At 43.1% G+C, this 21,119-nt stretch overlaps 1 protein-coding gene across 2 annotated transcripts in view; it reads left to right on the forward strand.

Moving 5' to 3' along the window:
• Positions 1-21,119, forward strand: part of SASH1 (SAM and SH3 domain containing 1) — a 568,627-nt gene that overhangs the window by 494,816 nt on the left and 52,692 nt on the right. For both annotated transcript variants that reach the window (XM_082305211.1, XM_082305212.1), the window contains exons 3-5: positions 8,730-8,780; positions 8,901-8,950; positions 20,381-20,421. In XM_082305211.1, coding sequence (XP_082161337.1) covers positions 8,730-8,780; positions 8,901-8,950; positions 20,381-20,421 — 142 coding nt within the window. The remainder of the gene's footprint in view (positions 1-8,729; positions 8,781-8,900; positions 8,951-20,380; positions 20,422-21,119) is intronic.

The following is a 21,119-nucleotide window of genomic DNA, read 5'->3' on the forward strand; positions in this document are numbered from 1 at the left end:
GGAAAGCAGGAATCCATTTTACCCAAAAGTTTAAAGTTTTGACAGAATTGTTTTCGCATGAAAGGATGCAACAGGAGGCTCTTTGAATTTCTTCATGGAAAGATGAGAAAACCAGTAAATGTGCAGGGAGGCATAGCTTCATGATAAGACTACTTGTTGAGGATGTGGGATAGTGTAGCTCAGTTTAACTCTGTTACATGGTTCTGTTGCCTCTTTTTCCTGTTTTCTACTGGATTCTTTCACTTCTTTAAAAATTGAAAAGAAAAAATCCATTTCCTGAGCAGTAGCACTAAAACTTTCAGAAATTCTGTGCTGGGTGTGAGAAAATCTTAAATCTGGTAGATTTTCTGTAATTAAATAAAGGTTTCAGTCCTGTTCTGAAAGGTTTGATTTCACATTTAAAAGAAAACACAGAGAAGGTGTAAGCACCTCTATATGTACAGACTTCTTAAAATTGGAAACTTGGATATAGGTGCAGATTTTCCCAGAGGCGTATGAAGCCAAGAGGAGGTCATAAGCTCTGAAGAGCATGGCCTGATAGCAGCAACAGGCAGCCCAAAGGGTAGCAGTTGTAGAAACAATGTTGGTGACAGGTTTCTCATTAATTGGTGCTTTTCTTCCACTGCCCATGTTGCTGTTGACTTCTGAGTTTTGGTTTTGCCCACCACAGCTAACGGATCCAACAGAAAGAGACAGATTTCTTTCATATGCGTTTGGTTTGTGTTTTGAGTCTCTGTAATGTGAGGTGTCTCAAGTAAATGACATGGGGAGAACGGTCTGGTTTTGCTGCCATAGCCAATCTGCGCGTTACACTGACTGTAATAATGGAAGTTTCTGACACAAAATGCATTGCAGGTTATCAGCTTGACATAAATTAGGGGAAAAAAAAAAAGGGGGGGGGGGAAGTTTTAAACTAAAATATCCTTTGCTTTCCACTAGATAACTTTTGTAACTTTATCTGTCTCCTTTTTAACACAATAAATCACTGCTTTCCCAGAATGAAATTAATGCAAAGTATCCTCCCCCCCCCGCCCCGTCCCGTCCCGTCCCGAAATGAGGGACTTCACTGCTGGTACTCCATGCATCTGTGGTAATACAAAAAACGCCTTCTTTGTGGACTTCTTAATGAGTAGTGCTTTCTTCTGATTTACCTACTCCTGAATATCACCAGGGTTTTCAAGGCCTTAGTAACTCAAAGTCAACTGTAGTTTGTGTTTTCTGCTATAGGTCTTCTGAATAATTTATTGGTAGCTTATTGTTTGTCACAACATAAAGTGAAAACAATGTAGAGTTTTTAAATGTTAGCTAGCACGATAAATGATGATGTGAAAGGGAGTATACTTGTAAAAATTCATCAGTATTGCAGTAACAACTCATTTCACAAGAATCCCTGAGCCTTGAGTGTATTGATTGCATGAAAGCTTCTATTCATTTGCAGTATAGATCATATGAAATTTCATGTGCTAGAGGCACGACATTGGTCTGTACGTGCACAAATACAGTTTCAATAGAAATACAACATACGGTGGACCTGTGTTGTTAGCCTGTGTTTCCATGGTATGTCAGTTTGAAAGGATTTATAGCATGGCTGTAGAAGTTTCCTGGAGGCATTGGTCTTAGCCTGGGTTTCCCTTTCTCTTTCCTTGCCGGTTTTCAAAAAGAAAGTATATCTTTTGTTGGTCTTGGAAGTATTGAAGAGAAATTGAGAAAATGGCGAATGAGCTTAACACAAATGTAGTACAGCTTTGTGTACATGAAAATGAAAAATCGGTGAAAAGTATTTCACAGAGGGAAATGGAGAACACCACTGACCCCGAGGAATGGGTATCCTGAATTTGAAGAGCATATAAAAATGGATCAAGACCATCAATATTCAAAAAGAAGTTTGGCCTATTCTGCCATGGCTTTCAAGGCGAGGAGCTCCTTGTGATTATTTTTGTCTTATCGGTGATGCTGTGAGTGCTTCACTTCAAAACCACTCTAAATCCCTGGCCCCACAGTTAGAGGAAAGCAAGGTGCAGAGTGGTGGGGGGGACATGTTGTTCACAGAGATGCTGGCTTCCCAACTGTTCAAGGGCATCAGATCAGGTGGTGACTGAGGCCGAGGTACCTGCATGCTGCCATAGCCACCCTTGCCAGAGGGCCAGCAGCTGGGCAAGGAGTCTGTAGTTGGCTGACCAGACTGTTCCTACCCCAAAGTGCACTGTAACAAACTTGTTTGTTTGTTTATTCATTTATTTTCTCCCTTCCTTGTGTCGTTTTCCGACACGCCTAAACCCTCTCTGTGGGGGAAGTGGCAACTCTTCCCCGGGCCGCTGGTCAGCTCCTGCACAAGGAGGGCCCCTTGCTTTGGGCAACGTCCACTTGGGCTTTGCCTCGTGCCTCCCTTGCCTGCATCATGTCTTGATCCCTCTCTGTCTTCACGTTTAACCATTCTTGATGTGGTTTGGTGTTTTGTTTTTTTTCATCCCTCTGAAACATTACAGCTCTTCCCAATGCCACGAACACCCTCGCTATCTTAAAGTCCTCCCTGGAAACCCACATCTTTCGCTGTGTTTTCCATCATTATTTCTCCTCACAAAAGTTCTTTTTGGCCTTACCTGGACAATAAAAGGCAATGCTGACAGACCCGAGTGAGTTTTAGGCAAAGATGGCAGATCTTACTCATCCTGTCTATACAAGCAAGAGCTCTAGTATAGATGCAGTTATGCCAGCGCAAGAGCAATTTACTATTTTACCATTTGGGTAATGGGTGTAAAAATACATCAGTCGAAGACCTGCTGTGTCCCAGTCACGTATATATGCCTTTATATTAATATGTTTGTAGCACAGAGACAGCTACCATAGTTATGGGCTTGCTTCATCTTGTTTGGGAAATTGATCAGAAGGTATTTGATTTCCCTGCTGCAGAACGCTATGTTCTATCGACTTTCCTTTCTCTGAAGCCCATTGCTGGTGGTTTTTTGTCTTTGTGCCATAATTTCACTGAATTCAGCCCCCATTTGTTACAAGTAGATTTATGAGTTAGCACTGCCTCGCTTTTCATTGTTACAGAGCTTTACAAAAGCTGCAGTTTCTTTGCAATTGGTAACGAATTATGTTTTTCAAAATCATCATGGAATGTTTTTCAGCCCCTGTGGCTTCCAGCCTTAGTGTTGAATGCAATGTATTTGAGATGGACAAAAAACCCCTTCTGGTTTTATTGTTGGCAGAGGGGAGAGTGTCAAACGCATCCCCCCGTGACATGTTACGTTCGATAGATTTCAGCATTTGCGTCAAGCTGAGGCGCATGATTTTTCTTCCTTACCTAATACTCAAAGCAGGCATGTGAGTGCTGTAGCAGCATGTTCTCTCTGAAGCTGCATTTCATCAGTAGTTAAGCTAAGTGTTTACCTGTGTCTGCGCGGCTGTATGAGGCACTGAGACGCTTGGACTGTTATTTCACGTGTAGAAGTATTTATTGTTTGAAATCCCATTTTTTTAACCATTCTTCCAGCACAGCTCATTTCCTTGACCCAGAGTTTTGCTGCTGCTGCAGGATGTTATCATTTAGCATGTGTCAGCTCTGGCTCTAACGTGCAAGAGTAATGGAGCAGAAAGCCTTCACTCTTCACTGAAATGGCTAAGGGGATGGTCCAGAGGTTGCGGTTTGAGACTCAGAATGGGACTTTTACTAATCTGTACCACTGGAAACTCACTGAGCTGGTTAATTCCCTCAAACGCTTGCTGAGGGGATTGCCACAGGGATAGATCTTTTCTATTTCTTTGTTCTAACCTCTGTCCTATAGCTAGTGTCTTGTAGGCAATTTCCATTACACACCGGCATACCTGCGCTGTCTCCGCACAGAGCCTTCCCTTCACCTTCTCCAGAACCTCTGCAGAGGCTGAAATAGGGTGTGTGGTGGAGGACCCCTGGGCTGCTTTCACAGTAAAACAAACTCTTAGAGACCTTCGGTGCTCTGGCTGTCTTTGGGATGTAGCTTTGCTTAATCATTCCTGAAGCTAGGCTAGAACATGCAGCGCGCGTTCAGAGCAAACAGGGTAAATGTTTGGGGGAAGAGACCGGCAGAGTTTTCTCACAGAGGCTTTCTGCTGTAGGTGCCTTCTCTACACCTGCTGAAATGGTTTCATAAAATTATTTACAAATTTATGAGCATTTTAGCCATCTCCTTTTCCACTGGTTATGTTAACTGAATTTTCCCAGAACTCACCTGGGTCTCACTTTACACAGTTGCTGTCTGCACAGTGAGATTAATGTTGTCTTGGGATCTGCAGAGGAGTGCTTAAATTTATAATTCAAATGGATACAGCTCCTGTGGCAGAAACTGTGAAGAGGTTCATGAATTTCTAATTAGAAGGGCTTCATTCAATGAATATAATTTCCTAAACTAAGTTGCGGTGTGGAGCACAGATGAAGCTTAATGTTTAGATAATTAAAATATGTGCATTCCCCCTAGAATGTGTGAGCCCTACCCGAGGTGCCCACGTTTCCTTTTGGATGCTCTTCTCTACCATGCCAGTGTATTTCGGGAGCAGAACAGCAGTGCCTTCAGATAGGCGGAGATGTCCCTTATCTGTTATGTTACATACAGAACAACTGAACTGAAGTTATCACAGGAGAAAAAGTCCCTCATGAATTCAGAACCTGCCATTCCAGTCAGAAAATGCATTTCCAGCTTCATCCCTGTGTATTTTGTGCTTTGTACTTTCTTCCCGTATGCATTTTTCAGGCTTAGCTCATAAATGGTTGTAAAACTGCTTTCAAGATTTTTACGAGAAAGGTAGTATATAAAATCAAAATCACAATATTTAGAAGTCTGCAATTATCTGAAAAGAAAATGTATCCAAATGATCACATAAATCACACTGTACAAAGTAAGCAGAAAAGCTACCTGTGAAGGAAGTTTCTTCTTGACCCCTGAGGCGAGCAACTTAAAGCTTGAAGCATAAGCCACAAACCCTGCTTATTAAGCTTACAGCTCGCATTTTCTTTCAAAATGAGAGATTTGTAAAAAGCACTTTTTGCCGATTCGGACTTCTGCACCAGACCTCCCACGCCTTATCAGGTCGGCTCCACAGTTGCTTTCTGCAGCGCCCGCAGTGCAGAAGGGCCGGTGAGAGCAGGCAGCAGCTGGGCAGCGCGACGCCCGCGGACCTGCCCTTCCTCCAGCTGCTGCCAGGGCTTCAGCTTCACACCTTCCTCCAGCTTCAGCCAGGGCCTCCGGGCCTTGTCCTGCAGCCATCCTCTTGGTGGCATTGGCTTTGGGTGAAGGAGGAGATAGGAAGGAAATAGGGCTGCTAAGAATATGGCTTTAAAGCTGGGAGAACAAAATGTTTCTGCAAGTGGAGATTGTTTTAAATTGGCTGTAGGGGTCTTGATGGAGGAATCCCTAGTTTAAATTCAATGGGCTTCACTCTACAGGATATTAGCATTACTAATTTTTAACAGCTTCCTCTGGCTTTATTATCAGTATTTGAGATTCTGTGCCGCGCTAACCTTGGACCTCAAGGGGAGCTGGGCAAGCTGGTGCTAAGCCACCGTTTGCCATCCCTCTTGTGTGTTCCCTGGGGGGCTGGATACAGTTTATGAATATCTCCGTTTCTCCAGAATCTTCAGATCTGGGTTGCTGTGATTGAACAGTGTATTGGACGTGTGCAATATGCACCAACAGTGTCTGGGTACAGGATGGGTGACTTAGGCAGGGCCCCTTAAATCCAGAAACCATGCAAGTAAATTGGACGCTTCTGGGAAACACTGGATTTAATCACGTCTGCACTTGATCAGGTACTTTCTCAGATCATTGGGTTTCTTGCACCAACACTGCATAGTGTATAGGTGGTGTGAATGTCCGGTACACCTCAGGCAAGCTTTATGGGCGCACGTGGAGGGCGGTTATCTGGGGCAGCAGACTGCTAGGACAGAAAATGCCTATCGCTCTGACGCCTGCTTTGTCCAGACCAGAGTCCTGGAAATGCAGGCTAGGGATGTCTGTAACTGCAGTGGCTGTTCACATAAACCCAAGCTCTCCTCTATTTACCTTTTAAGATTCAGTTTAGAAGGGTGAAAGATGTACTTTCATGAAACTAATCTTTGAAAATATTTTTTGAAAAGATGTTATAGCGTGCTTGAGAGTATGCCAATGGTACATTTGCTCAACCTTCTAGAATTAGCCCTTGGTATAAAAAAGGCCCTGATCCTTCTGGATTAAAGTCAACACAACCTGTGGATTTTATGTGAGGTTTAATGGATTTTAACCTAAATAAATAGAATTCCTCGAGGCTGATAAAAGTTCTGTCATCTGTGTTACAGATCTATGCCAGGAGTTCAGTAAAGAGTAGTATTTTCCTAAGTATTTTCCTTTGGTTTCCTGTCAAATAGCAACAGGAAAAATACCATTCTGCTGGAAAGGCAGGTAGGTATATTAATCACAACAATACAGGACTGTCAGGTGTTTTGCATTCCAGCATTGCGAAGTAGAGGTTTTGAGGAGGGAGAGTAGTCCTTGCTTCTGTCCTCCACAGTCATCTTGATCCTATAAAACTGTTCCTGTTCTAACAGGGTGGGCTTGATAGTAAATGAGAAAAAAGAAAGCAAATACAGTCAGCTTTTTTTAGGATTTTGTTACATGGGATGCAGCTGGCTCTTCAGCTGAATAGTTTTGGGCTGAAAGTAGTAACTTTCCATCTAATTTCAGTCTCAGGCTACAGCTTCATGAGCAACTGCTCAAGCAAAAGACTTCTATAAAGCCTTGGGAGCCCAGATAGCATCTTGTAAATGATAGTTTACAAAAACTAGCGTATTTAAAAAAAAAACACTTGCAGCAAGCAGCTTTTTAGGGCAACAGACAAAGCATCAGGAAGTTGGGATCTAAAGGCATGTTGGGGACACAGTGGATTCTCCTGACTGGGTATGTGAACCTTTAAGACGGGATCGCTGATGAAATGTTCCTTTTTTCACTGTGCAGCAGTGTGTGGACAAACAAGGTGCTCATGAATGGGAAGTGTTTGGAGCACGAGGCTTGTCTTTCCCTCCCTCCTTGTGGACTGCTAGGCGGGGGTGGGAGAGTGCCCGAGGAGGATTCGCAGCGATGTGCCTGCAGTCTTTTCCAGATGCAAAACTTTCTCGGATTCCATTTTGACAGAGCTAATGGAGAAAGGGAGGGATGTCTGGTGCCAAATAGCTAATTTCTCTTTCCTAATCTGTGAACATCTGTGGAATTTCCCTGGGCTCAGTCCAGCTCCTCTTGACTAGAGGAGTCCTGTTGGATCTGTCTATAGGTTAATGTAGTCGCCTTTTCATGCTGACTTCCACTCAAGAACTTCAGTTCCCTTTTCATACTATAAAATCAGCAAAAGCAGATACATAGACCATGCATGGTCAAGAAAAATCCCCCAGCTGGGCAATGACCCTGTGCCAGCCCTGTTGACTAGCAAGGACATGGCTGTGAGCCATCCTGTGCCCTCCTGGCTGCCGTGGCCAGCAGTGCAAGCCGACTCAGTCGTATGATGGCAGAGTAGGCTCCTCTCTACTTCACATCTTGCAAACTTGCTGGGTGGGCTAATCCAACACCGCTTCGTGGCAGTCAGTGGTAACTTCCTAATTCGTATTAAAAGGCTCCATTTCCAGAAAGTTGTGTCTGATTTTCTTTTTTTGTGTTAAATCTTAAGAACGTTTTGTCACCCTTTCTGTAAACAAAGGGCATAGGAAGTACAATTTCACAGAGATAAGAGAGTTACATGTAGGCTGAGGAATGCGTGAACAAAAAGACCTCCAGTATTGAGATATAAATCCGTGTACTCTGATTTTTTTTGAAGTGTGTATACTGCTGTGGTTGCTTACTCAGCTATGATGGCCTTTTGGTTACAGTACTCATTTTGCAGTAACTTCACTAGGGGTAGGACTGGCTGAGAATAAAATAGCCATAAGTAGGTTCCCCCATGGTTTCACACGCACATCAACCAGCAAAGTGTAGTTCTCGGTACTGACAACTGTAATTTCTTCCTCCATTCTCATTGGAGTTTTCCCACTGACTTCAGCTAGACTCATTGTTAATAGCAGGTGCCTTGTAGCTGGCTTGCAATCTTAAATTACGTACCACCAGAGGGACTTGCCTCATCTAACTTGAGGCAGCTGAAACCTGTTGGGCAAGTTGTTCTGTAAGAGTTCTTGTCTCTCTCCGTTGACTGCAAAGGGAGCCTGGATGACCGGGTCCTGGAGTAGATGGTTATATCCTAGATGTATGAAGGAAGGTGATTTGAATTCCATCCTGTTGACAAATTTCTGTGTGAGAAACAGGCCTTGCTGAAATGTATCGGAATCCTCTCAGTATTTTTGGCTCAGAGAATGCTCTTTTGATGCCAGATTTTCCCTGTATATTCTTCCTGAAGGTAAATGTTGGGAAATTGCACTTGAACTTGTCTAACAAATTGTGTGATGATCTTGTGAAAATAACACATTCCTCTTTCTGTTATGTTTTGAATCACTTCTGTCTGGCAATTTCACCCTCTTCTATATTCTTCAGTGTTAAGAATGGAATTAGCTGTTTTACTGGAGTATTTCAGAATTTATCCTGAAAGTGGTTCCTTCTGGAGAGGTTAGTGTTTCCCATTTGAATGGGTTTGAGGTAGTCCTAGGTTCTGTTACCCTGTTTCTTCTTCCCTTTTTCTCCCCTTCAGATTTCTTTCTAGTGTTTGGATATTTCATTAACCTGACATCTGTTCTGCTTTAGGAGAAGCCTGATGCCAGCCCCACATCTCTACAGCTGCGATCCCAGATTGAGGTAAGCACTTTGATTTTGATCACCCATTTTTTTTGTTTGTTCTTTAATTTGATATTCTGCATGAATTAGGCAAATGCTGCTCTCATGTCTGCTCTCACTGCTATGTGTCTGCTCTTGCAGGAGTCACTTGGTCTCAGCAGCACCGCATCAACACCCGACACTGAAAGAAAGTAAGTGAAGGTACAGGAGGTGAGAAAGAAGGGAGGGGGAATTTGGTGCATTTTCTTTTTCCTTGGAGTAAACTCATTTTAGATTGTATTGGTGTTTCAAGATTTCAGATCCAGCCACTATTAATGAAAGCCATTTTGGAACCCACTCCTTCTCTCATTCTCTTTTGGCCTTTTATTATTTTGTTTTTTAGATTGGGGTGGGTTATCTTTTCTTGGCATACACCAATACGACTGATAGTCATTTTTGAGGAACATCACTGACTTCACGTTCTCTGCAAATTAAACCTGCTTAAAAAATAACTTTCTGTGACTAGATCTAAATGTAGCCAAAAAGAGGTAGGTGAGGGGAAGGGAGAGTTACAAACTCACATCACTTTCATTTTCCTGTGCGCTCCTGGGTTTGTAACTCTGCTTTTGAAGAAGGTGCCAAGGGAATGAAGTATTTAAAACCAAGTTGAAAGGAGCTTTAGTTTTAGCGGTCCTTAATATAAACCTCTCTGTGAGGACTGAGAGGGTTTCTGTTTACTGTCACCTCCTGCTGCAATGCATGTGCTTGTTTTCTGCGCCTCCTTCCTTTGATTCCAAGATCTTGGACCCCTACTGCTAAGGGTAACGTGCAGCACTGCATGGAGACAACTGACACTGTATTTCCAATTGCCTGCCCTTCGTGGGCTAGTGCCAACTGGACTGGCTCAGAGGGAGTACAGGAATCCAGTTGTGATGTGACGCGCTTTCGTAAGGTTTTACAGTCCCACATTTGAATATCTTCTAGTGATTCAACACTGGAGGGTAATAGGAAGGTTGTAAGAAATTGCTGCCCTTGCTCTTGTTGGTTCAGTGGAAGGATTGTCAGTCCCAGAGGGAGCTGTGGTGAATGCAGGGTATGAGACTCACCTGGGCGCCAGCCACGTGGAAGTCCGTTGTCCGGTAGGGAACAGCTGCTTAGGGGCTCCCTGTGGGATCGTCTGAAAGCTGGTTCATGCTAAAGATCTTGGAAAGTGATAAATTATCTTTTAGAGGTGCCTTCTCTCTCTTCATCACTCAGAGAGAAAGCAGTGATGGTTCGCTTGAGGTAGATGCTCATTTTCAAAACAGCTTAAGACAGATAAGGTGAATTTTACCTTGGGTACCATCACTGCCCTCGTGTTACATGCTGTTAACAGAGAAAGCCTAGAAGGCTTAGAGTTTAAAAGTGGTGCTTCAGATACTGAAACATGAAAAAGTTTTCTTCAAGGATACCTCCCTGTCTAACATTATAATGAAACCAGAAGTGCCAAGTGGATGGGAACATTATGAGAACTGTAATCTGGGAAGTAAGCTTCCAAGGTTATCCTATAATCATAATACTTTTCTCTCATTCTCAAAGCAATTTCCCCATGGGTAAATACCATCATCCCACCTCAGGTAATAATGAGATAAAGATCTCGCAGGAGGACAGCACACAAATGGGAATAAACTCCTCTTACAAGTTCTAGCCAGTTTCCTAAAATGTGTGTCTATGTAGGTGTTGTACCACAAATAACTGAGTGAGAAGACAGTATCTACAAAAGCATCTTCTGAGTGACTCTATTCTGAGAGCACCCATTTACCTCACTGAAAGGAAATTAACCTTGTTATCTTAGTTCAGATGGAAGGGACCTGTGATTTTTGTGGACCTTTCAAGAATGGAAGCGTCCTGTTTGAGGATTTGTCTGTCAGTTGAAGGGCATACATGATTAACGTGATCATATATATGAAACTGGCACAGGGCAGGTTGTGTCAAATACTTGCGCAGTAAGAAACAAAGCAACGTGATGCATACTAACTGGACAAAATTTTGAAAATAATAAATGATATCTACTCAATACCCTACAAATTATTCAAAACTGAATTTATACAGGCCTGTGTCTATTAGTGACAGCCTGCCATATCAGTGCTGCTTTCATCCCTCTAGCCTGGACAGCTGAATTGTCACAGGCATGCCACTTCCAGGGAGGCAGAGTTTACAAAATTGATCTGCAGGAAAATGACCACTTCCAAGTCCATCTGATACATCTGTGCTTGCTACTCACATGTTGAATTTGGTCTTTTTTGGGGGAGGATGGCATGTTGGCCCTGGAGGGTTTTTTTGAGTTCAGTGTTTAGTTGATGGCTTTCATCTGAATTTGCTGCGTGGGCATGCTCCAAGATGGGAAAGCTTGTCCCTTTGGGGACACTGCTTTTGTGGCCCCCTCATGCTGCATGAAATATCTGGGGTAAACCTTTTACAAAACTTCTTTTGTTGTGGGAAGACTCCAGTTTGCCAAACCTGAAACTCGATGCAGATGTGCATCGGTTTCTCATATTCACAAAGAGATCTGGGGGGCAAAAGGAAAGATTTGTCCCAAAATAGCCATCCAGATTTTCAGGAGCTGAAGAATCTGTTGTTGTGAGTACTCTTCCAAAGCCCAAGTAAAAGCTTGCCCAAGAAGAAGTTATATTTCTACATATTGAAAATACAAACATTTTCCCAGGTTGAGGTGAGGCGAGTTGTTTCTGGTCTGGTGTTCTGTGTGGGTTGCTTCAGAAAGTAAAAGCAGTCCCAAGGAAAAACCCGTGCTGGGATGGGGAGGAGAGAGCAAGCAGCCAGCTGGAACGTGGTTGCTCACGGTAGCTTCCTTGCCCAGCACTGCTGCCTGCACACCCCGCGGCTTAACGCTGCCATGGTCTGAAGTTTTAAAATAACACACCTGGATGGTTGTTTAATTTGCCAGAATTGAGAGACTCCAGACAGAAAGAGGCTTTGAGGGAGTCTGGAAGAAGTTATGTTTGTTTTAACCTGATTTGGTTTTCCTTTTCTGTGGTGCCCAACCGAAGAGAGAGCCTGACAGACTCCACTGTACACCGCACTGAAAACAGATTAGCCTTGGTGCTCCATGGTAGGAAAAAATCCCGTTTGTGTGGACAAGCAGTGTATGTTCGGTCTTGCCTTGAGTCTTACTAACCCTGCTGCCCTGGTCATTATTATTACTGGCTGTTCAAAGCCAGCATGAAATTAGTCAGTGCCCTCAAGTCCAGTAAGTTGCTCAACAAGTATCTGTCAGTGCGTGATGTGCTGTAACACAGAAGAGCAGCTGTAGTGCCTGGAGGGAGGCAAAAGGGGTTAAAGGAGTCTGGAGGCAGAGTTGCTTGTCACTTCATTGTCCCTCCAAAAGGCATTTGGGGCAATACTACCTTCCTCTGTTGCTGGCAACACTGTTCCTGTTAATTAGATGAAGCTACAAAAAAGATGGCACATATGAACCTGCTCTGTGCATTATAAATGCTGTACCAAAGATGGTTTTCATTAGATTGATTCTGACAAAGAGAGAAGAATCTTTGCTGTAGCAAAGGCCTCTGAGATTTATGTGAATAACAGCAAGGGTACTGATGTGGCCTGAAAAGCTATCCGTAAATAACAGAAAACAAAGTCACATTTGTTCAAGCTTTGCCTCACAATTGCTGTGATTTTTTGACCATACTGGAGTTCCTTCTGTAAATTGAAACAGTTGGGCAGGCTTCCGAGTCATATAATATTCAGCAAATAACGCAAAGCATGGAATGAGATGTTAGTAGCTTTCTTCTCTTAATAATAAATTTCATTTCCCTCTGCTTTTTCCAAGATTCACGTCTTTTAAACTGCAGTCTTGCTGTCAGTTGGTGGTACTAGTGTCAGTGTGCAGATTCTCAGTGTGCCTTCAGCACAGTGGCAACAGCGTCTCTAACAGTGATATTCTTCATTTTAAACAGAAATCTCCCTAGAACTGCAGGTGCTCCTATATAGACACACTGACTGCTGCTTTTGCCAGAAGAATCGTCAGTGTAACAAATAGGCAGTAAATGCGTTCTTAACAGTTGCTATTGCTTCTTTGTCCCCATACCATGTTGATCTGGGGATGTACTGTATATACAATCCCTATTACTTCCAAGTGATGGCAACACCCCAAGGATGTTTACTTGGGCAGGGGACTGAGCAAGGTTTTCTCATAATTGTAAACAGAGCATTTAAAACAATGTAATCCAACTTTTAGCCTGTTCCCATTTTTGAGCATTCAAGTCTACATGACAGACTGATGAGCTCTGCATGTTTGCCAGGAAATCCAGGTTAAACCCAGTCCCCTGAACTCAGGCTTCTGCATCCTGACTCTCATCCTGTTTTTAGAAGAACTGGGGATGTTGCAGAGGGGAAGTTGTGTGTTTTCCCTCTTGGGAAATAGATCTGTTTGCTGTCAGTGTTCGCTCCAGTGGCCTCTGGGCAAGTTTCAAATGTGGTGTGTCAGAGAGCTGCCAGGAAAGAGAAGGAAGTGGGTGAAAGACCCAAGAGCACTGCATACAGATAGGATGAGGTGCAGTCAATCCTATGTACTAATTTTTTTCTTTGCAGCTGCTAGAGAAAGGAAGGACAAAACCCAACGCGTGGGATAGCAGTTGTGGCTGCATCTGGCATTTTGCAAGCATTCCCACCACCTTCCCATGGCAGTGGGTGTTACAAATTGTCACCTCCTATGTGAATCACCTGCTGTTTCTTGAACTGTACCGCTCAAGCACGCTCCTGATCAAGTAAATGGTCATACTTCATATGAAGTGCCACAATTCATTCTGCTGTACTCGTCAGCCTGCGGCACAGTACAGTTTTCTCAACCCTGTGATCCTCAGGACCTAAATCCCAGACTCTGCCAGAGCAGGGAACTGAGCAGAAACAGACTTGTCAAGCAGAAGGTGCTGGAGAAAAGCACGCACACACGTGTGGGGTGCAGGCGCCACGGGGCAGCATTGCTCGGGGGCTTTGCATTCCCCTGGCCTGGGGGAGCTGCTGTGCCTCCAGCAGCTGTGTCCTCAACTCCTTGCCTCAGCTGCTCCCCAGAGTGAATGTCTTTGTCATCCTCTCTGCGTGTGCAGGACGCACGTCTTAAACTGGGCCCCTCACACGTTCAGTTCATACAGTTTGACCAGATCCCCGATGGCTTGTTGGGAATGTCAGAGGAGTTGTAGGCTGCTCGGGCGTTATGGCTTTCTCTGAGGTTGTTAGCAGGCAGCCAGTGAGGCCACAACACCAGTGGCTGCTATCTGCATGCTGTTGTCTCTGCAGGAGAAACTTTTGACTGAATCTATTTTTAAGGATTTTCTGCAATGGATGTGCCACAGTAAAGCTAGTTACCATCCTGTGTTATAAACTTGAGCTCCAAATTAGCCTGAGTGCCTGCAGTTCAGAGTTCCCATCTTCCACAGTGATTTTCAGTGAAAGCAGCAGTCTCTTTAAAAATGGCTTTTGTTTTGCCCAAGGGTTCATGCAAGCCTCAATTCTGCCCCCTTTGGTACACTAATCTACTGGCCTTTGCCAGTAGTCTTCAACACTAGATTTCGTAATCTTCTTCCTCTGCAGCATCCAAACTGCAGGTCAGGCTTTGAATGCAGAAGGTTATTAAATCATCCCTCCAGGTCATAGATGGGGGGGCCTTAAATTCCATCACGTTTGATTCTGGCAACTTCTCAAGGTGCCCAAATTAACTTTGGCAGGTATTTGTAAGCTCATCTGCAAAGAAACAGGAGCGCAGCTCTGACAAAGGGTGTGAGGCAGAGAAAGGGCAGAAGCTGAGAAGAACAAAGCAGAAAACAAAGAAATCCCCCAATCCAGGGGTCCTAAATGCTGCACTTAATTACTAACAGAATAAATCGCTCCTTTTGCGTTGTTTAAAAATGGAAAGGAATATTGGAAGAAAAAGAAGTAAAAGCTTGCTGTACTTGAGATGTCTGCATTTAAGATACTTTTTTTTTTTTTTTTTTTAATACCCTGTGCTTGCAGGAATCGAAAAGAATCAGTGAATGTGTACGGCCCTGTTTTCACTTGTTTGAGGCCTGATTTAGTCAAAGCCAAATTATTCATGCTGCCTTTAAACAGCCTCCTCAAGAGAAGTAGGGCAGGAAACTCCCACAATAACCCACACAATGGGAGTGAGAGGCCAGCCAAACGCCGCCCGGGACACGTGAGGAGGGAAACCAGTGCGCCTTTGAGCAGCTGGAAGAAGATTTCAAGCCTGGTAATTTTGTACAAGGAAGCCTGAAGGGCGCCTTTCACGAGAAAGCCCGACTTGTCGCAGCTAGTCAACACGGCACCAAGTGAGCAGTGCACGCAGAACGGGGTGCGTTGCGTACAGTACGTTGGGCCCTGCTCTTTGTTATCGAAGAGTTTTTAGCTGACAATTATCTGCCTCCTGGCTGGGACCCACTGGTCGGTTATTCAGTACATGATGTAGCCTCATCTGCCCGCTGCCAGTCACCGGACCGAGCCCGTGGGACCAACGTGGTGGCTTCTGTGCTGGTGGTGGCAGAAAATACGCGTACGCACGCACGGCCCACAAGCAGCTCAGTGTTTGTTTCCACTGAGAAAGTTTTGACCTGCTTAAAGAGCCATTGCTATGGAAACCTAATGAGAAGATAATTGAATGAAACGTCTTTGCTTTCCATCCCTTTCTCACACTGGTGCCAGCAAGGTCAGAACCTTGCAGGCCTGCTTTCTCTTCAGGTTCATGCAAATTTGATAAAAATACCAAAGGCCCATTTTCTTCCCTGTGCCAGCTCTGGTTAGATGAATTATCTTGTATTCAGTCAGGAGCAGTTACAAGTCTGTCAGTTTTTCATACTAATTATGTGACTGGGCCATTTCTAATGTACGCGGATAACCAAATGGCTTTGCAGCAGAGCCAGCGTGCGCTTTTGCATTGGTTTATTCACTGCTATGAATGTGCATAATATTTGTAGATTAAAAATACCATCCAAAGCATTTTCCTCAATGGGCTATAAATAGTCATTGGGAGGGAATAAGAGGGCCACTATCAGTTTATTGAAGATCATAACAGTAGTGTTTCATTATCAGATGGCACTATGCACCTGTGGATTTTATGGTCCATAAATGAGACGCAGCCATGTGTTAAAGCACATCTGCATTTAAAATACTTAGTGTTGAAACAAAAACCCATCAGAAATCCTGCCGTTCTCAGTTCTCATGTTTGTTCTGTTTCAAGAATGATGAGCTTTCAAAAATCACCAGGCATATTCATGAAAGCAGCACATGGTGTCGTTTGTTTCCTTTCCCAGTTCTGCAGTGTACCAGCACATTCACGTCTCGGGGTATGTATGACTGTGTCTCTTGTAAAATCAACCGCTCTGTATGCAAGATAAGCCGCAGCGTTTTTTTGTCTGATATCTGAATCTGTCCAGAGTTAACAGGGAGAGCTGTAGCCTAGTGGCTCAATACAGCCTAGTTAAAACCCTCGTTAATAATCAGATACAGTCTCAGTTGGCTTGTGAAGCAAATGCGTACATTGATTCTTCCTTGAGCTCGAAGTTGTGGAGCCCACCTCCAGGATTCAAGGGTTAATTTGTGAAAGGGAGGGATTGCTTAGGTATAGCAAAGTCACCCCCACTGCAGCGCTTTTATGGAAAGATAGACTCAAAAACCATTTTGGATGCCTGGCTTTGTCATTGTTCATACAAAACCCACAGGCTGCAAAAGAGGAACCAGAAGTGCCCTCCAGAGGCAGTCTTCATGTCCAGATCTTTGTTGTCAAAGACATCTCGTCTCTATCTTTCAAGTACCCTCTTAAAAGCAGTTAGTTTTTAAAGCTGCCCTTCCTTTCTCTACCTACTGTTGGAAGTTTGTCCAAATAGTTAGGAAATGTTAACTCCTCTCTTCTAATTTCTTTCCAGATTATGTCTACCTATTCCTGTGCCCGATTTATTAATAGGCAGTAAATTAATCTTCTTGCAGCTTTCAATTTTGTCAGACTGAACAGGCAAAACTTTTCTAGCTCTCTGTTGTAAGATAAGCTGTCCAGTTCCCTGACTGTTCTAACAGCTTTTTTCTTTACTGCTTATGGTTTGAATTCATCTTTCTTGAGCATGAGTATTGACGGTTGTACAGCTATTCCCATATATATTAATTCTTTGTGCTGCCATTGGAATTTCCCATCCTTATGCCTTTTAGGATTAACGGGTTGGGTTTTTCTCAGTTGTCTTTTTTCAGCTGGTATCCCCAGATACTCTGTCATTTGCAAACCTCCAGCATTTGAAAGAGTGACTTTCGTGTCAGTCCTGTTTGTGTACTTGCACATTTTAGCGTTGAATGTAAACTCATTTCAGTTAAGCCAGTCTTTCTAATCAGCTAGTTCCTGGTCCAGGTTCTCCATGCCGTCTGTTGCTACTAAGTGTTGTGTCACTGATCACTGAGTGGTCTGATGTAATTTACTAAACTCCGCTGAAACCCATCATCTCTCTAAGGCAGAAATATTTGGTTACTCCCAAAAGTAGCTCCATTTTTAGATTATCTATTGTGCCGCATTTTTTTTCCCCTCATTTGTTTATTTCAGCAGTTTAGCTCCAAGAGGCCCAAAGCATCGGCCTAGAGATACTTTTGAATTTGTGAGATTAATGGTGTAAAGTTTTGACCCCTTCTGCAGCTCACTTCTAGAGATTATAGGTTGATAAGAAAGTACTCTTTCCCTCTGGCCATAAATCTTTTTTTCTTCTTTCTTGTCTGAATATATACCCATACATTTCTTCAGCTATATGCTGTGACAGAGTACATTTCATGTGAAAGCTTGCTAATGAAGTTGTACATCAGACCACAACAAAAATGAAGGCCTCCACAGTGGAGTAATGGCATTTGGCTCCCTTTCAGACACGCAGTGCTGAAACTTCTGCCAAGTGTCACTGCATCATTAACTTTCAGTACAAGTTATCAGTCTGTGAATGGAAGAACACAAATCACTTTCAGTACACGTTCACAGAGGAGCTGCCGATTTAACAGAGTAAGGGAGTGTAATTGGCAAATCAAACATACAGCGACTCCAAGGTACTGTGGAATTTTTCACCAGACATCTAGGAAGTAAAACGCTTGATTGATTTCACTGAGGATTTTTAAGCGTCAGAGTTGTCTGGTGGAACTAAAAAGCAAGTGCCTTATCAGGCTCTATGTGGTAGGTTTTGTCGGCATTTCCATCTCTTCAGACCAGCTGTTAGCATTTTCAAGGTCAGCCCAGGCATGGAAGATTTCCTCTTTAGGGAATGCATGAAATGATAATTGGAATTGGCATCCTCTGATGAAACGCGGCATAGTTCTTAAATCAGTTACGAAGGAGAAGGTGGTCTGCTTGCCGTGGATCCTACTCTTCTCACCCCCTCTAGCTCAGGCGCATCACAAGTTTGCTCCTGCTGCTCTTCCCCTTCTTTGGAGGCCAGTGTGTGATGAGTTGGTGGCCTCGGGCTAATTCCCAGTGAACAGATGTCCACATCACAAATATTGCCGCTACACCTGCTACTTACTTGCGTCGTTGTTGGCAACTGCGCAAGACAAGAAAAGGATTAAAATGGATTTGGAGGCCAAAGAGCACAGGAGACTGCCTCTCCACTTCGAGGCTGCTTTCACTAGTGAGGCGAAGTTCTGATCATTAACAGATTTCATCTTGTAAGGAGGGTGATTTGGTGCATTTTGTGGATACTAAATTCATTTAAGATAAATAGAATAACTGCTTGATGGGTGAGGTCTGTGCTCGGGTGAAAAACATGTAGTGGATTAATTCTGTCAGTTCCAACAGAACTTGGCTTTCTTTTTATCTGGTTGTCTCCGTATACAAGTCCACATCATTTTTATCTGATTTACCTTTATTTAGAAAAATACTCGCTGACAACTTTACTTTGAAGTGTCTGGATGAAATCCTGGCCCTGTTGAAAGTCTTTAAATTTTGACACTGGCTCTTCTGGAGTTTTTACCCAGAAAATATGGGGTTTGTATTTTTCCTTCTGCATTTGTTATTCAGGCTTCTTAAAAACTAAGCATTTGGTGGGATATCACCCATATCATTCACTTTTTCCCTTCAAGGGTAAACTTCATCAGCAAGGAAAACACTAAATGTCTCCCTCCACCTGGTGCACTACAGATCTGAAATTTGGTTGCTTCAGTTGGTTTGTAGTTTTTGCTGGATTAAATTTCTAATCAGCCTGAGGTCAAAGGAGGTTACATTTCAGAGCTTCACTGTGCCAAACCCTCCTTGTCTAAATTACTAAATCAAACTGAAACTTCATACTGTCTCATTTCCCCTTTAATGATGTCTTTGCAAATTGATGAGCGTGTTTTTCAGGCTTACAAAACGTTGGCCTGTAATTGCTTACGTCGTCTAAACTCTGAACTGGCTTTAACTAAAATTTTCCTTCAAGTGGTTTACCGAATTGATCAAAAACTCTTCATTGCCCTCTTCTGGGGGTCTAAGAAAGCGCAAGGAGCCTGTGCAAACACTGTGGACGGCAACTGGAGTATAGCGTGCGTGTATTATTATATGGCCTCATTCAAAGAACGATTTGGCTTGAGGTCGTCTTGCTATGCTGGGGTACGCGTGTTTCCGTTCTGCATGGCTGCGGTACAGCCGCCGCACAATAGGGCATTGTCACGTCGCGGGGCCGAGCTCTCAGCAAAGACGCTGCAGTAATGCTTTGCACTTGGAGCCTCCAGCAAAGCCATTGAAGCTGGCAGAAGTCATTTCACTGGCTTGGCGCAGCTTGGTTAAATAGTGATTCCCATAGGAAGGCTTCAAAGAATTGCACAAGATTTGGTAATTTCTATTAGGTCCATTTATACAGAGAGAAAAAAAGGCAGTGAAGGGGGGCGATGTCTCATCAGAGGTCCCACATTGAACCTTTGGCACTGAATTGGAATCCATTATGGAAAACTAGTTCAATGAACATAAAGACTGAGAACAAAAGATTTACTTACTATTTTAGTGGGTTGTTTGTAAAGTCCATGTTCTGTTAAAATAAGTCGCTCCAGCTAGCTTTTGAGGAAGGGAGTATACGCTGGTGGGAAAGCACACAGAAAGGACTTGGGAGAAAGAAGCTGTAGTCTCCAGTCATCTATGGTTGTGCTTCATAGGGTCTGGACAAGCTTTCTTCACCTTGTCTTTAAAAAGATCTCTACTCCTCTCTTCCACACAGTGGCTTCCAAAAGTTTAATAAATATTTATAAAGCAGTTTCAGATAAAAAACAAATAGGCTGAAAACTGTTATACAGCTAAAGAAATACAGCATCCCAGTGCTACGGTTTCTAAGGCAGCCAAAATACTGTTTTACAAATGAAGAGGGGGAAAGTATGTGAAAAAGTGTTTTTCTGAGGGATCCCTAGATTCCTTTGCCTTAACTGTAGGTTTCTGTCGGTATGTATTTTTCTATGCTGGTCACAAAAGGCATGTTTAAGACGGGAACTCAGTTACTGTGGTCGGACCAGTGGGTTCAGTTTTTGTTTTCAACTTGCTGTGTTGAGAAGAAAAGGGAAGAGAAAACAGCTCATGATATATTGTTTGGAAACTATAATTTACTGTAATCAGACAGCTCCCATGAAATGTAAGAAGCCTACATCAGTAAGTCCACTTCTCTTTTTTGTCCTAGGCTCTCCATTCATAAATCAAGTTCGGAAGAAGGCTCTGTAGGTCAGTATATTTCATTTTATTTGATACTCCTATAGAATTCTTAAACAGGTTTTGAGTTTTGCTTGTGCTGGGATGTGAAGAGCTGAGTAAACACAATGCTGGCAGAAGTCAGTAGCATTTCTGCGGGGGGTGGGGAGGCGAGTCTTAGCAGCTTTAAAAGCTGGATGCTGGGTGTCTCAGTGATCACTGAAACTGCCCAACCAGCATTGTCATGTGATAAATACGCATCTTTTGACTTGTTATATTGAATTTAAAATGTCTGCATGTTAGATCACTGTTAGCCTCTCCGTTTGTACTCTGAAAATTACCACCGCCAGTGAATAACTGGGGTTTCTGTTATTTTTGTTCATGTCATGCCAGAGTCTCTTCCTTTGTTTCTGAAATATTTTGCATAAATATGTATTTGTTTTCCATTGTCTTTCACTTTTTTTTTTTTTAAACTTACTATAATTAGTTTGTATTGCTATCCTAACTTACTAGCTGTGCTGATACAATTTTGGACAGATTTTATTTTGCTCATTGGAGAGGAAAAGAAAAACTGGGAGGTTTTTTTGTTTGCTTCTTTTTAATTTTTTTTTCCGAGGGACATTTCCACACAGTCTAAACTTAAGCTGTGTTTCAGAGAGTTAGTAAACCCAGCTCTAGGGCTTCTAGGGTGAGATCCAAAATACTATAGTCACGTGCTGAAACTCAGTGGC

Source organism: Platalea leucorodia (assembly GCF_965183815.1).
Source record: "Platalea leucorodia genome assembly, chromosome: 3".
NCBI lineage: Eukaryota > Metazoa > Chordata > Aves > Pelecaniformes > Threskiornithidae > Platalea > Platalea leucorodia.